Genomic DNA, 17,254 nt, shown 5'->3' with positions numbered 1-17,254 from the left:
GGTTGTTTCACAAGGCTCCATCAGTCCTCAATTTATTGTGAAACTTTTTATAGGATGTCGGCCATTTTTCAGGATTAGTCAGATGGATACGGAATTATAGGAAGAAAAAAGTGCAGTGGGAGTTGCTGATTGATACTGGAGCTTAACAAAATTTTCATGGAAGAGCTAAACTCTTGAGGACGTTTTGGGACTTTTATCACTTTAAATATAATCACGATGACAACACAAGCTTAAGCAAGAAGCCTTAGTCTACTCATCACCTCCTTCCCAACAACCATAAAAATTATATAAAAGAAAGTAAATTTTATAGGATAACGTCGCAGCAGTATGTCAGTCAAAACAATCCATTGACTGGTTAAAGGATTTGGTAGAATTGTGTCTTTATTTTCCAGGAGTTCAGATACATGCGATCGCATCTTCGTGCAAAATAAATTGATTAGTCGATGCCTCCTTTAACGTGGTTGACTCTCTATTTTTTTGTTCTTCTTCAATTTTATTTGCAAGGGATTTTTTTTTTAAAAAAAAATAATCGTGAGTGAAATTTCTTCTTACCGGATGTGATTTCGGATGGCGTCTGGCGCTGATCGCGTCCTCTGGCCTTGCTACTCCGGCCCATGCTCCCCCCCACCGCTGCTGCCGTCGCCACCGTTCCCGCCGTTACCGCCGACTCCTCCCCCGCCGGCCGCCGTAAGGATCGGTACTCACTCGTCTCTCATCCCCACCCTCCCTATCGTCGCTGCCACCCTCTTCGCGGCGGCTTCTCTCTTCATCTTCCTCGCACTCTACATCCTCCATCGCCGGCGTCGCGGAGGCCGGACGGCCGCCGCCCCCGATGCGGACCCCGAGCCCGCTGCCGAGGATGATGGCGGCGAGGTTGACCACCACATCTGGTACATCCGGACCGCTGGTCTCGACGAGTCCACCATCGGGGCGATCGCGACGTGGGCCTACAAGGCGGACGAGGGCGTATTGGGCGCGCTCCGCTCCAACTGCGCTGTATGTCTCTCTGAGTTCCAAGACGGGGAGCTTCTACGCCTCCTCCCTAAGTGTGACCACGCCTTCCACATGGGTTGTGTTGATACTTGGCTCCGATCCCATGTCAATTGCCCTCTCTGCCGTGCGCCCGTCGTGGCCCTAGTCTCAACGACCAGTGATGGCGTTCATGGGGCAAGTGCTTCTTCTTTTTCCTCCCTTGGTTCGATCACGGATCAAGCGGAATCCAGTTCAGTCCCCTCTGGCCTGGTGGATCACAATCAGCTAGATGGCCGGGCATCGGAGACTGATCAGGTCGCCTTGGAAGTGGAACCGATGCTTGAAAGATCGGAACTTGGAGCTGTTCCTGGAGACCGAAACATGACCAACCGATTTCCAGACTCAGAGATTGAAATGCCTAGCGATATCAGAGGGCAAGGGTTTCAACCTATTCGACGGTCATTTTCTATGAGTTCTTTCCCTTGTGCTCCTTGGCCGAACAGATTAAAGTTGGAAGAGAGCACGAAGGACGCCAACCTGAGGGCGGCGTTGGTTATTAGAACCTGGAGAAAGCAAGGCAACACTTCAAATGGAACTACCTCGTTGCAGAAAGAATCAGGAGGATTTCTGTCGAGTACTAGTGATAGATTCTTCTCGTCAAAACATGGACGACATGGCCGAGCCAGGAGCTTACTTCTCCCACTGTGATGATCCTATGATTCGACGATCTTGTCACACTCGTTCATGGGCAATTTTAGATACAGGAATTCTCAGCAAGTCAGGAGAGAGAGAGAGATGCCATATACCATTACCAACGTGAAGAGTGGAAACATAGAAGTAGAACAAGAGCCTTATCATCTAAGCTCCATCCAGTATGATTAAGAAATGGAACATAGAGTCTTAGGGTGATTTTGCAGAAGAAATAATGGATGGCAAGGTGTGGTAAATTGAGCTTTGCTTGTTTTTCGAGTGCCCATAATTGTAAATATATGGATATATTCAAAGTTTATACAGGATTTACATGGTGCAAAGTAATGAGATAACTTTAATGGCCTGGTTTTGCTGCTTGTGTACTTAATTCTGAATCTCTGTTATTCAAGCTCATGTAAGAGAAGCAGGATTCTATAGCATATAGTCATCAAGAACTTCATGCCTTGATTCAGTTTGTCACAGTTTACAGGTTTCAACTTCTCTTTTCTTTGATATTGAGTAGCGTGTCTTGATTATTTTCATGGAAGAGCAAATTTCATTACTAAGCTTTCTATGTATGATCCATATAATGTTCTTCATGGTGCTGTCCTTAAACTATAACAACAGTGTTGCATTATAGCATGTTGTGTCATATGTTACATAATGAAACTTAAATTCTGAATCTTGTCAATTGTTCTGTTTTCATGGAGATTTCTTTTCAGCTGTAGATATCTTTATTTCATGATTTAACCATTTCGTGATATACAAGGTTGGTTAGATTGATGATCAAACCTATGATGCTCAAACATGAACTAGCGCATCCCATGTCTTGCATTTTTACCTTTTTCTTTGTGAATTGTAGACTTGTCAAGCCAAGACAAACCAAACCAAATTGTATTTGGTTTACTGGGAAGTACCATCAAATATGATAATGACTAGTGGCAGGTAGTTGTTTGATTATTATTATTATTATTATTATTATTTTTGTGACTTGGATATCTCTAATTTAGCTCTTGTTCTGTGATAACTTCTATAACTTGCAAAATATATTTGTTAATCTTCTTCATAGTCTGTATTGTTGATGCATCATTCATCTCATGCTTGTGTGGTGTTTAGACCTTTTGCTCTTGGAACACTCCTAGAACAGTTCTTTTATTATTATCCCTGCGAGGGTGTTTGTCCCTCCTCATAATAAAACACTTGTATCATCCGAGAACCCTTCAGTAAATAAATGGCAACTAAACTAGTTAAAAACTTTGTTAGATTCAGTTAGGCAAATTTCTCACAAGCAACCCATTTATAGAATAATAACAAGGCCAATTATTAATAGTAGGAACCAATTCTTGTCGGTACAACTTGAGTGTTTGATTGAAGAATCTCCAAAATTATGAGTCTTAATCAGCTTCAACAACATACTGGGTCCATTACCGTGTTTGAGTTTGTCATATATCTCAATCAAACTTGACTTTCTTTCTCTCAGCAGTTTAATTGAAACAATTCTGTACCTCTTGGTTTTCTATTGTTCAAACAGGCCATGTTATCTACAGAATGTTTATAACAACTAAAGTTTAGTTCTGCTGTTTAAAAATTAGCATTTAGGTTCATCATTTGGTAAGTGGTAACTAGTGGATTCCTGTGTGGTAACTCTTGATTTTGATTTTTTTTTTTTTTAGTGTGTGTGTGTGTGTGTGGAATATTTCAGTGTGTTTCTGTATTGAATTATCTTAGCCGACAATTCATGAAGGCTTCTGGTGCTTTCTTTGGTTTTGAACTTCAGATTTCTTATTTAGCTCTGTAATTCTGCAATTAGTTTTGCCGACTTCTAATACAATACACTTTTGTGTCTGTAATTTAGTTGTTTACCTTTGTGGGTTTGATGCAGTTTTCTTCACTTCTGGGAACGGCACACCGTCAATCAAAAAACAAAACTCTAATTTTGAAGTTGGTGCTCGAAAGACTTATCTTTGAAATGTATTCATCAGTTACTTCCAAGTTTCCACGAGTTTCCAAGTCTAAATTATTCCATTATGTGTTGTTTGTGTTCTTGTGGAAGTATTTTTAATCTATAAACAGAAATATTCCTGGTGCTTTAGCTGGTCCTCTGCAAGTGTGCTTTGTCTATGCCCACTTTGCCGACGAACTAATCCATCACCAACAAAATCTTTGATCTGAAGCAGTGAAACTCCATATGCAGTTATTCTTTTGCTTGTTCATTATGATTAATCTCCTGAACTTGTTGGCCATCAATTTCAGTTCATATTTATAGCATGTGGGATCAGCCACACAATCACAGGAACAATTTCAAAATCATTGATCTGTTATGTCAAATGAAGCACTAGATTTTGATTTCTAATCACACACCAGAAAGCAGGAAAAATGCCAATCCGACATTGATACAAGCCTGGCACTATGAGCAAGACAGTTTTATTCCTTGCACAGTGCAAACTAGATTTGCAACAGTACTATTAAAATCTTGATATGTGGAATTGCAGGAGTACAGAATCAGACAGAGAGCAGATCGCCAACACGTGAACAAGTAATCAGCGGCCATTTTGCCCAACATGGTCAGCTCAAACATCCATCCCCAGCCAAATCAATCTCCAAATTGGTTCCTCCTGCTGATCCTTTCTGGTTAGTAGTACTCAGCAAAATTATGATTTACTTGTACTCCACCTTGCTTTAAAGAATCTCATGATAAAAATGTCTTGTTATATTTTTCCCTTACCTTTTGCTATCATTGCATCTGGTACTTTCAAGAGTGATCTCCATCAAACTAGGGAAAAGGAAAAAATTCTACTTCCTTTTAATTGTTTGTTTTCACTAGTTCGTCTTTTTATTTCTTAATGCTTGAGGCAGAAATTTTGATGCAAGAATTCGAAAAATGTTTCCATTTATTGCTATATTAATGTTCATGAACTACAGCAGAACAACTCTTCTGACAATTGAACTGCTCTTCTCGAGCTGCAAGAGCAGGATTCCATCTCACGCAGTACGAAGCGGTCTAAAGATTTGCCTCCTGTTGAGTCGTGGCCAGTATTTGACGCACCGCCGCTGCGATCTCGTCCGCTGATGTGTACGGGCAGTCGTCTTCCACCTTCGCCACATTGGCAGGAAGAGCAGATCGACATTAAGTTGATGAATTGTTGCACGAATCAAGCGGATGGAGTGTGTTAGTTGTGGTGACGAACCTTGAGGCTGAAGGTGTACATGGCCATGTGGTGGACGGAGGTAACGTTGAGGTGCAGCGGCAGGAGACGCAGGTTCTGGAGGCCGATCACCAGTTGGAGCAGCTGCCTTGGCCGCCGCCGGGAGAGCACCTTCAGGCTCGCGTGGGTCTCCGCCACCGTCACCTCGATGTTCGCCGATCCTGCTCCGGTCTCTACCTCCTTCGCGTCGTAAGTCGAGTACTGCGGGAAGCTGAAGAAGCCATCGAAGGCGGTGGCGATGCCGGCCGCATCCGCTCGCTGCTTCAACCGCTTCTGGATTTCCAGCGACTGCAGCAGCTGCTCCAACTCCTTCACGTAATTGATCGCGCCGGCCACGATGGAAGCTTGATCGCCCTGATCATCTCGATTTCGTCGTCAAAATCCCAACTTCACGAGCAAATTTGAACGATTCACGAGTAAATTACCCTTTGCGCGTAGTTAGCAGGCATGAGGGAGCGCAGCGAGGAGAGGTACTCATTCATCTGCCGCCGGCGGTTGCGCTCCACCGCAATGTGAGTCATCCTCTGGCTCTCCACCTCCTCCTTGTTCTTCACGCTCCTAGTTCGCTGCCTCTTCCTTCGCCCCCCTGCTGCCTCCGGTGTCGGCGTCTGCGACGGCAAGCAGTTCACATCCCGTTCCTGCACGTGATTCTGCACCAAGGAAGAGCAAGAGGCATTCACAATGCCATCCCCTCCGCCACCGCCGCCGCCAGTCTCCTCCTCCGCCTCCAGTAGCTCTCCGAAGTCACTCACCCAAGCCGCGCCGCCTCCCCAACCACAACCCAAGAAATTACCTTGAGGGAAAACCACCGCCTCCAGAGCCATATCTTCCCCTCCACAACAACACGAACCAACCACAACCTCAACCGCAGACATGAAGCAGAGCTTTGTGGTTTCGATTTAAAGACCTATTGCAAAACTCGCCACGTGAGAAAAAAAAAAACATATTTTTGCTGTGGAAACAGTACAACAAATGTGAGGTTGAGAAAGGAACAGGAGGTCCAGACGAAGCCCAGTGCAGCCCAGCAATTTTTAACACCTAACTCCCTAATTCCTGGGTTTTTTTTTTCACCGCCCAGTGCAGTAAACACATCGAGCCCACTGCACAGTGGTAACCTAGCAATTTTTCGCCGCCCTCCTCCTCTAGCACGACGAACACATCGAGGCAGTAATCGTTGCCACCTTCTGTCCTTCTTCAATCTTCAGCCGTCAGCACATCATCTCCTTCTTCACTCTTCAGCCGTCGGTTCTCCTCGCTTAGCCTCTTGCAAATCTTGAGCTGCCGAGGCGCCGATTCTCCTCAGTCCTCGCTCAGCCTCTTCCTCTTGCAATACCTTTTCAAGCACTGCTGCACTGCTAAGTGGTAATCTACTAATCTCCATCTACATCTTCTTCGTCCTTCGTCAAAGACTCAAAATCCAACCTCTCCAGATCTCCAAATCTCAAATGCTCTCCTGTTCTATAACAGCAATTTCCACTTCTTTTTTTTTTTTAATGATTTGTGAATTCTTTGGTAATTTGGTTCCTTCGTCTCAATACTTCTGCTGTCATATATTTTTTCTTTGGCATATTTCATTCTGCCATCTGTGCAATTATATTGTTTTGCATTTGATTTTTATTCGTCTTACTGGACTTGGAGGAGTTACAAAATACGAAAAGGTCCCAAGTATGTTTCAAAAATGAAAAAAAAAAAAAACAGCAACTGATTTGACTCAAGAAGTAAGAACATCTACAAAAGTATCTTTATCATGTTCTTGATTTTAATTTTTATTTATTTTCCAGCTTTGATGGGATTTTAGTTCAAAAGCATTTTTGAAGTTTATGTTTCTTTCCTTGTGGCATCCCTTGTCATTGTTCTGATACTGGTTCAATTGCTCATACATATGTTTTATTCCTTGTCATTGTTCAATTGCCCAGTACTGACTACGCCATTGCTTCGTCTTCCTTGCTAGTTGCTTCACCCTTATGGGAATTTCGTGGCTCTTAGAATGTTTTGTGTGAGTTTAGTCTTGACGATCTGGGGATCGTCATGTATGATGGATTTACCAGAATAACAGTAGAGATTGTTCTTCATAGAATCATAGTTGCTTTAATTTGCCCTAATTTTTTTTAGGAAAGTTTTTTCCAACCTAGGTTAAATTTTTGAGAAATTTAAACATTCTGTCAATCTAAATGTGATACTCATTATTATTTGTGATTGTTGTGGTTGAAAAAAAAGAGTAAAAGGTCCTAAGTTTACTTCTAAATTCTCACATTTGTTCCCTTTTTAAGTCCTTTATTTTTATTTTTGATTTCAGGCATTTCAAGTTTTAGCATAGCACCGGATTTTACGGGTAGGCAGTGGACTTCTCTTTATCTTAAAGTGACAAATCATAGCCTCACAGGTAATTTTAGATTTGTAGTTGTGATTTTTTTAAAATTATTTAAAATTTTAAATTATCTGAAAATTATGATTCTAATACTAGGGAAAGTTGTGATATTATAAATTGATTTATTATTGTGTTTGAGTTTATCATAAAATGAATAATATGATTGAGTTTGTTATAATTGATTGGTAGTTATTTTTTTGTTCTTAAGTTATAAATAATTAATTTATAGTTATTTTTTTTCCTTAGGTTATAAATGGAACACCAACAACCTTCAAATAAAAAGCCAAAAACATTATTGTCATTTTTTAGGAAAAGAGATGATCAGTATGAATCTGATAATCAATTGCAATGTGATATACCTCTTAGATCAACAGTTGGATCCTCTACTTCCGATTTACAGCCTCATTTTGTATCTAGGCCAATAGAACAAAGAGAAGAAGAATTTGATATTTCTTCTATTGAACGAGATCCAGGATTACGAAAATTGATTTGTGAATACTTTGTTAATGAGCGGGATGAGATTAGAAGAGCATATATCAAAGCAGGTCCTTATCAACCCAAACTTAATGAGTATCCAAGAACAAAAATTGGAAAGCAAAATCGGCGATTTCAATATGTTTGGTTCAAACAATTTCCTTGGCTAGAATATTCACCTTCAAAGGACAAAGCATATTGTTTTCCATGCTTTCTTTTTGAGAATACAAGTAATCCAATGGCTCGTTCTGCACTTGTTTCTGAAGGGTTTAACAGTTGGAAGAGAGTTAATGATGGAGAAAAATGTGCATTTCTTATTCATGTTGGTTCATTGTCTTCATCACATAATAGATGTGTGAAATGTGTTCAGGATTTGATGAAACCAAAGCAAAATATTGACAAAGTGTTGAATGCTCAATCTACGGAAGAAATTATAAAGAATAGGTTACGCCTAAAGGCAACAATTGAAGGTTTATTATGGCTTGCAACTCAAGGATGTTCTTTTAGAGGTCATGATGAATCAGAGAATTCCTTAAATCGTGGAAATTTTATTGAATTGTTGAAATTTCAAGCACATTTAAATGATGAAATTGCAAAAGTTGTGTTACATAATGCCCCACAAAATGCTAAATACACTTCTCCGCAAATTCAAAAGGAAATATTGCATATTCTTGCTAATAAAGTGAGAACAATGATTCGAGATGAATTGGGAGATGCCAAGTTTTGTATTCTTGTTGATGAAGCTCAAGATGAATCTAAAAAAGAGCAAATGTCTCTTATTTTCAGATTTGTTAATAATTCTGGATTTTTGGTGGAACGTTTCTTTGAGATTGTGAGTGTTGAGGACACAACATCAGCAAACCTTAAGAAATCAATTTCTGACATCTTTGTTCAACACAATATTCAAATCCACAACATGAGAGGACAAGGGTATGATGGTGCAAGTAATATGCGTGGTGAATGGAATGGACTTCAAGCATTATTTCTTAGAGACTGTCCATATGCCTATTATGTACATTGTTTTGCTCATCGTTTACAGTTAACATTGGTTGCAGCTGCTAAGGATGTGCCTTCTATTTGGCAATTCTTTTCTTATTTGACTTCCATTGTAAACTTTGTCACCTCGTCTCCTAAACGTCTTAGTGATTTACAATCTGCTCAACAAGAAGAGATTGCATATATGTTGGCTATTGGTGAGTGTGAATCTGGTACAGGAGCTAATCAAATTGGTACATTGCATAGACCTGGTGCTACTCGTTGGAGCTCTCATTATGATTCTGTTAGGAACTTGATAGACATGTATGCAGCAACTTGTAAGATCCTTGGAAATCTCAGTGAAAATGGGCCAAATGGTACAATACGTGGTGAAGCTTGTGGTTTATGCAACATGATTACGAGTTTTGAGTTTGTATTTGTGTTGTTTTTGATGGAAAAGATCTTAGAAACCACTGACATTCTTTGTCAAGCTCTACAAAATAAATCACAAGACATTGTGAATGCTTTAAAATTTGTCTCAACCACAAAAGTCATCCTTCTAAAATTTAGAGAAGATGGTTGGGATGAATTTTTTGTGAAAGTAAAGGTTTTTTGTGAACGACATAATATTGAGATGCCTGATATGAGCTGTGGTTATAAAGTTAATCGTTATTGTCAACAACGGGATCATGTTACAGTTGAGCATCACTATCACTATGATATTTTTAATGCTGCAATAGATTTTCAAGTGATGGAACTAAATTGTAGATTCAGTGAGGCAACAATGGAACTTCTTGCTCTTTGTTCAGCTTTGGATCCTACTGATTCATTTAAAAAATTTAATATGGGCGATATTTGCAAGCTTGCATCAAAATTTTATCCGGCTGATTTTAGTCAACAAGAAATTCATGCTTTGAGAGTTGAATTGGAACACTATCAACTTGACATAGTTTGTGATCATGAGTTTCAACAAATTTCTACTCTTTCTGCATTATATAGAGAAATGATTGTGACTAAAAAGGCTGAGAGTTATGTTATGATTCAGAGATTGATTCGTCTTGTCTTAACTCTTCCTGTATCAACTGCAACTGCAGAGAGAGCCTTTTCATCCATGAAATTTCTCAAAACGGCACGTCGCAACAAGATGGATGATGATTTACTTTCTGATTGCATGATTCTCTACATAGAACGACAATTGTCTGAGAAAATAGACTTGGAATCAGTAATAGATGAGTTTTATACACTAAAATCTCGTCGAGCACAGCTTAAGTAGATGAAGTATTTTGTATGAAATTTGAACTATGTAAAAAGATATTGGGATATAAATATTATGTGTTTGTTAAATGTTTAGTATACATGTATATTTTATTATTGTCGTAATTTAGCCCAGGATATTTAAAGTCTCTGGCTACGCCATTGGGTCCAGAGACAGAGATTCTACAGCTGCACCACCTTCGAGTCATCGTTCGTATGTGAGTGAGCCAGTAAACACTCTGTAGAGTGCGTATGTTCACTTGGCTTTGTGGGTGGCTTGTGTTTTCCCTTTGCTGCAAGTCTGCACTCACCTGGGGCTTAGTACAACTCCGAATCGTTTGTCATAGGCATAATAATGAAATTTAGGGGCCTTGTTCGTGTTGCTGCACTGGTAAAAGCTTCGCCTCATTCTTGTCAATCGACTGTAGGTCGATGTACTCTCTGCTCTCGCTGTTAACTGGGGAGAGGTTAATCAGTTTAAAGTTTTGTGTTGCAGATATCGAAAACTAAATCGATGGCTTCTCAGATCTCAACGACCTCGCCGTTCTAGACTTTCATGACCTACCGGTCAACATCGAGCGTTCCATTTCTGAAAGAAAAACAAAATCATCACGTTAATTAATTAAACTCCAAACCACCACCTTAATTCATTGTGCAAATTGTCCATTTTGGACTTAAGTCATCATAGCTTTATTCTTATATTCTCTTCAAAAAATCTCATGTCAATAGAGATATCTTACATCCTTTTAAATGTATGATTTGTTCCAATCTTTTTAATACGAGGCTTTGATTGAATCTCAATCATCCTCCCCTCAAACGAAGGACCACATTACTCTTATGGTCCAGGTCTCACCGTAAACATCCGATCATTCTAACATAATTAGCGCTTCCACGAGAACATCCAATCACTCTGACCTATTCCGGACATTCTCCGTAAACATTCAGTCATTCTGACCTACTCCATGCTCCCCTGCGAGCATCTGCATCCAATCATTCTTCACCTGTTCCGGACCTTTCTACAAGTATCCTGTCATCCTTACCCATTCCCAGGCCTCTTCATGAACATCTGGTTAACTTGACTTGCTTCGAACCTACATCAACTTCGTTCAAGATCATCTCATATTGTATCTGATTTGAATCATCACTCTGATATCAATTATTATGATCGAAAGATTTCAAATATCTTTATAATAATATAATATTATCTATTTTAGACCAATATCCTCGATTCTCATTACCTTCCTCTTATACGCTACTTTAAAAACTCATACTATTGAAAATATTTTATATAATTTTAATTTATGATCTCCTTTAAATCTTTATACGGGACTTTTGAATCCAAACTCTCCTTAATTTTCTCTGAAAATTTGAAGATATTTCACCCCCATAGCAGGGATTGCTTACGTAATTATGACTCAATAAATGTGATCGATGTCGAGATTTTGAAACAGTGCAGTAAATAAGTTTTTTTTTTATTTTTATTAAAAACGACAAATGCGAAATTTTGGCGACGTGCTGCATGTGAGCGCGGCGTCATAATGCGAAGCCGTGATTGGACGCGTGGGCTTGTCGGGTTTTGTTTGTCTCACAGCGGTCTATTTGGTCCATCGACGTAAACCGGACCACGTGGGTCCGGACCAGCCTCCCTAGCCTCGTCAAGCACTCCTATTTAATCAAAATTCTCTCTACCCTAATGGCCACTTCTTCTCTTTTATACTAGTATTATTATTTTAAAACCCTTACCTCCAATTACTTTTTAATCGAATCGTAAGACATTTTTTTTAAAAAAAAAAATCGCATCCACTAGTTATTATTGTATGCAGATTTTATCATGCATATCTGCATGAGCTCTAGGTGTAGGCGCCTCTGACATATTCCAGGCATTCCGAATGATCTAAATGCCTCGAACAATTTTTTTATTTTTTTATTTTTAAGTTTCTATGCTAATAAAATTTTATCTTTAAAATTTAAGAATTGGACTATAGACTTAAACATAAAAAAATTTTAGATATACACAAGACATGTAAAAAATATATATAGAGAGATCAATGTTAAATTTTTAAGAATCTAATTTTAAATTTAAATTCTAAGTCGTTCAGATGGACTTCATATTATAGCGACTATGAAATCAAAATTACTATAACTCAAATTTATTTTGTTCAACAATATTCAAATTATAATAGCTATGATTTATAGTTACTATAACTCAAATTTATCATGTTTAATAACATTCACATTCTAGCAGTTATAAAATTATAGTTACTATAACTCGAACTTATCTTATTTATTTAACTACTCAATCGATCAAGGATTTACTGTGTATAACAGAAGATAATAATATTGAACAATATAGTTGAAGACAATTGTGTTATTTTATAAGAGGACTGGTGGGATAAAATGGAATGTTTCTTTGATAAAAAAAAAAAAGAAACGTGATGATTTAAAAAATAAGAAGGCTCTTATGATTTTTTTTTCACTTTTTTAACATCAAGGTGGTGCTGATTTTTAAAAATCAGTATCTAAGTATTACTCGTATTTAAAAACCAACATCCAACACTGCCATGGTCGGTGATGGAAAACTAGCACCAAGGTAGTGTTGTGGTGTTGGCACCTTGGTGATGAAAAATCAACACCAATGTAGTGCTAATTTGTAGAAATCAATACCAAGGTGGTACTGGATTGTAAAAATCATTAACAAGGGAGTGTTGGCACCTTGGTGCTAGTTTTTTTACATACTAGCACCAAGGTGGTGCTAGCACCACCAACATCACCTTGATGTTTCTTGTATTTAAAAACCATCACCCAACACTGTCTTGGTGTTGGTTTATACGGTGGTGTTGGCTACAAACCAGCACCAAGGTTGATGTTGGCTACAAACCAGCACCAAGGTTGATGTTGGCTCAAATTTTCATCAAGGGACCTGATCTATCTTTTCCTAGCTCGGATGGACTAGATATTCAATAGATAGTTAAGATTGCTATTGATCTTGATGAACGATTCAGATGGCTTTAGAGCTTGATCTCCTTAATTAGCCTTCGGTTTGATCCCAAATTTGGTCTGATCTGATCAAGTCAATGCCCTTTTGATGCCTAAAAGATCATATTCGAATATTAGCATCAAATACTGTAAATATAAGATAATTTGTAATTAAGTCCACAAATGAATGCAATTCATGAAATATGATATAAATGTGGAATTAACACATGAGAAGATCAAATGACATGCTTATATGAATCAAAATATTAATACAAAATAATGGTTATCAAATTCCCCCACACTTATTCTTGCACGTCTCGAGCAAGCAACCAAAACAAAGAAACAACTAGAATTCATCTCCCTAATATTTTTCTAGCAATACCTAGAAGATAGTAAAAGGTAATTAATTAAGACCACTTAAAGATCACAAACAATCATGAATTCAATCCAAACAATAATCAGTAGGTATGGTGGTTTCAATCCAATTGAAAAACTAAGTAAGATGCAATCTCACAAGGTACTTACCTATTCTAACTCTCACACTCAAATATGTGTATAAGTGGAGCTCACTCAATGTCACTCACAACATTTCACTACCATAAGCTTGCTTATTTTCTAATTCTCCACCACTATAAAACATAGCATACATGAATCAAAAGGATTTATTAAGACTTGAAATGGTATCAAGAAGAAACTAAGTGAAATGAATGAAATATGCAAAAGAAAAGGAACCAATGAAGAAATGAGAGTATTGATGGAATACACTTGATGAGTTGACTAATTTGATATGTATCAAAGAATTTATCATGGGGAATAAAGAACGCCATTTTTCGATGCCAAAATAAAAGATCGAGCCAAACGCTTTTTCATTTTGATCACTACCATAAAATCTTGGCACACTATCCTCTCTATTTGATACTCTTCATTGCTATTTTTTTTTTCACGCTTCAATTTTAGCATTTGGAAGCTAAAATAATCCCAAATCACTTCATGGAGAAGAGTTCCCTCCCCCACACTTAAAATATTGTCTGTCTCGGACAATGAAACATATCATGCTTTCCAATTTACTAGGTGGATTCAGATTTCGGATTCAACACTTTGTTCCTTTTAGATTCCTTATTGGTTCACTTTCCCATTGAAGATTCTACACCATATGCTTGAAATTCAGCATTTCCAGAATTAAGGATTTCATATTTGAATTTTAGCTTCTGATTTCTAATTTAGCAGCAGATTTCAGTTGTTTGGACAGACTTCAGAAACCAAGAACTTATGGAATTCAGCAACAACTACTAAGTCTCACAATTGGGTACTATTATCACATATACTTAGCACTCAACTGACATTTCACTACTTAATCAGTAATAACATATAACGATCAGTAGTCCTGCTGTGTCATTTCTAATTCAAAACTGAAATGCAGTTGGATAATTCCAGGTTTTGCATCATTGGAAATGCAAGCTCTACACCATGAATTCTAACTTCAACAATTCCAATTCAATATAAAATTCAATTCTTATCAGCCTTTACATTCTGAACTTAGGACTTAAGTTTCAGGATTCAAGAGTTGAGTCAATTCCATCTTGAAGTAAGAAAATTCCAGCTCAAACAGTGGTCTCATTTAGCATTAGAGTGATTGGAGCTTTAATTCAAAACATTGCTAATCAGAAACACATCATCAGATTTTGATGTTGCTGATACATTAGTTTCCTCTCTGTAATTCAAATGTTGAAGAAATCAATTTCTAAACTTTTGTTGCTTCAGATTCAGAATTCAGATTCAACAAACATGCTTCTAGAAATTTGATTTACAAGCATTGGTACAAAACAACTTAACTCATTATCACAGTTCACACTTTTCAGCCTAACAATTATAACTCCATGGATTTAGGTTTCAGAAACTGCGAGTTGAGGTAATTCCAACTTGTGTAATCAAGATTTCAGTTCATCAAATATTTCCATTTAGCATAGAATGAGTAAGAAATTGAATTTCAATTGCTACTGAAAATAATCAACACACATTGGCAGTGATACAAAATTTCCAGGCTTCTTGTTGCTGTAGAATTCTCTGTTGCACATTTTAACAGGTTCCATAATTCAGTTCTTAGTCTTCTAATTTCTAGAAATGAAGCTATTAATTCCTTTTGATTATCTTGTATGCTTCGTTGGAAAGAAAAGTTAATCTCATTACTGATATTGAGAACTCTACTAACTAAAATTCTCACTGAGCACTGAATTAACAAGGGTTAAATTCAAGTTGTCGTTGTCCAAGTATAGCTCATGGCCTCGGCACTAAACATGGTTCTGTTTAATTGTGTTCATAGCGGAGTCTCCACCACTTCACTTGTTCCATATAAATCTCAAAATTTCAGAGATTCTAAATTCATATTCAGCAAGAAATCAAAGGCTTGCAGCTGCCGAAAGTTCATGGTATCAACCTTTAGATTCTTAAAGATAATTCCTACACTTCAGATTCAACTTCAATGATCTTCTTCACTAATGGCCATGAATTCCAGCAATTCAGCAATTCTTTCTATCCTTTAAGCAATCAGTTTTCAGGGTTCAAACATAATTGTCAGGTATCAAAATATTGCTACTGAATAGCATACTGCTGACTGAACAAGTATTCAAACGATAATAGTAGTCCCTTGCATTTGTTTCAATCTAGAATAAACTCTCATAAAATTACAAATATATTGCATTCAGCTCCATAAATATGATTCCAGCAGGGTGTTTTCCAGAATCCAGACTCCAGGTTCCAGGTTAGTATCAGAACTCTATTTTCTTACATTTCAAAGTTTAACACACCAGTGAACTCCAACAACAGCCTTTGCAACTCAATTTTCCAGATTCCATTTCAGCATATACAGCTCACTGTTTATACTTTTCAGCAACAGATTTTGATGAATCTGTCTATTCCATTTATATAAGACATAGAAGCACAAGGACACCATTTGTTACTGAAATTTAAGAGTTTCAATTGAGTTCATAACCATTTTGAAGTTCTTCCATAGATTTTGATACTAACTTGATACAAATTCACATTTCATCCTTTTACTATTCCAGCTTCCTTGTTTCTGCCTTAGGAATTGTTAATTAGCATACCAAATGCTAGCATCTACCTCTAACACTATTTTTGGCTGAAATTCCAACATCCTTCAACCTCCAACATTGCAACCCTTCCCCCACACTTAAAACTTCGCATCCATCCAAGTTAATCTAACTCATCATGTATTCAACCAAAACTCTCAATAAAAGAGTGGCAATAAATGATCAAGGATTAGAATGTTAGATGAGAATGTTTCAAGAAAATTGTGGAGAAAGGGATTGGAAATTGTGAGAGAACAAGAATGGCAAATATCCTTTATTTCTACGCATACATATGCTATTGTGATTTTGAAAAGAAACTAAGCAAGTTCTAGAGTTCAATTGCTATGAGTGCATGACACACAAAGAAAATAATAGAGTTTATGCTTATGGTGGTCCTCACTAGGCATTTTATTGCAATCAAGCTCAATAAATCAAAATAAAATCCACCACCACACTAACCAATATCATACAAATAGAGACTTCAATCATGTAAGATGACCTAAAATTGATGGTCAAACTTAAAGAACTTTTACCATTTAAAAAGTATTACTAGAACAATTTCATGGAGAATTCTATTCAAAATGAGATGCTATGTATACTAAACAAAGTACAAAGTATTAAGCAAAATGCAAATGTAAAGTATGTAAAGCAAAAAAATGTATAAAGCAAAAAGAAAAATAAGGAATGAACTCCCCTTTATTCCAACTGGTTGCAAACGATTTAGAATTAAAATCCGCGTTGACATTGGAATGGTTCTTCCCCGTGGTTGGAGTCGGTTAAGGTGCAAAATCCACTTTGGAAGTGGAATATTGTGCATTGAGGTCAAGACCTCTCCTCCCACCATATGCTCCTTGAAAATTTGCCCCGACGGTTGAAGACGATTTAATTTAAGTATCCACTCCGGTAGCCTATAAAGATGGAAGGTAGACATCCCTCGCATGCATATAAGGTAAGAAAAAGATGTAACAATATTAGTCCCTATAAAGCATGTGTCAAGAAATGCATCACACCCAATAAAGTCAATTAACAGTACCTCTATGAAATTTTCTAATAAATCACAAGAAATACTGACATTGTCATGTTGAAAGGTACCTGGAGGTTCTAGAATGGTGACTGTGACCTCCTCATCATCAAGTAATAGCTCAGGCTCTGGTTCTAGCTCAGGTGAATGTACAACCACAGATAGTGATTCTTGGGTCCTTGCCTCCATGGTACAAGCCCCTACACTTTCATCATCCACATCTAGTTCAGGT

General features: G+C 37.7%; 3 protein-coding genes and 1 long non-coding RNA gene across 4 annotated transcripts; 3 read left to right on the top strand and 1 right to left on the bottom strand.

Annotated features, from left to right (window-relative positions):
• The first annotated feature begins 399 nt into the window (after nt 1-399).
• LOC121996994 (RING-H2 finger protein ATL54-like) lies at nt 400-2,015 on the top strand. The gene has a single exon (XM_042551199.1). It carries the CDS (start codon nt 568-570, stop codon nt 1,678-1,680), a length of 1,113 nt encoding a protein of 370 aa, XP_042407133.1. The 5' UTR covers nt 400-567; the 3' UTR covers nt 1,681-2,015.
• A 2,526-nt stretch (nt 2,016-4,541) lies between these two features.
• LOC121996996 (transcription factor bHLH94-like) lies at nt 4,542-5,851 on the bottom strand. The gene is made up of 3 exons (XM_042551200.1): nt 5,294-5,851; nt 4,851-5,222; nt 4,542-4,756 (listed from the first exon to the last, which is right to left on the bottom strand). The coding sequence occupies exons 1-3, from the start codon at nt 5,741-5,743 to the stop codon at nt 4,664-4,666; spliced, it is 915 nt and encodes a 304-aa protein (XP_042407134.1). The 5' UTR covers nt 5,744-5,851; the 3' UTR covers nt 4,542-4,663.
• Nucleotides 5,852-5,942: 91 nt separating this feature from the next.
• LOC121996998 lies at nt 5,943-8,140 on the top strand. The gene is made up of 3 exons (XR_006116202.1): nt 5,943-6,230; nt 7,165-7,251; nt 7,483-8,140. It is a non-coding gene; the product is annotated as an uncharacterized LOC121996998 (long non-coding RNA).
• A 261-nt stretch (nt 8,141-8,401) lies between these two features.
• On the top strand, nt 8,402-9,958 carry LOC121995065 (zinc finger MYM-type protein 1-like). The gene has a single exon (XM_042548905.1). It carries the CDS (start codon nt 8,402-8,404, stop codon nt 9,956-9,958), a length of 1,557 nt encoding a protein of 518 aa, XP_042404839.1.
• Nucleotides 9,959-17,254: the final 7,296 nt, after the last annotated feature.

This window comes from Zingiber officinale, chromosome 6A, assembly GCF_018446385.1.
Source record: "Zingiber officinale cultivar Zhangliang chromosome 6A, Zo_v1.1, whole genome shotgun sequence".
In the NCBI taxonomy this organism is placed as follows: Eukaryota; Viridiplantae; Streptophyta; class Magnoliopsida; order Zingiberales; family Zingiberaceae; genus Zingiber; species Zingiber officinale.
Note: the sequence above shows the minus strand (reverse complement) of the source record. Positions and strands in the feature narration are given on the sequence as shown.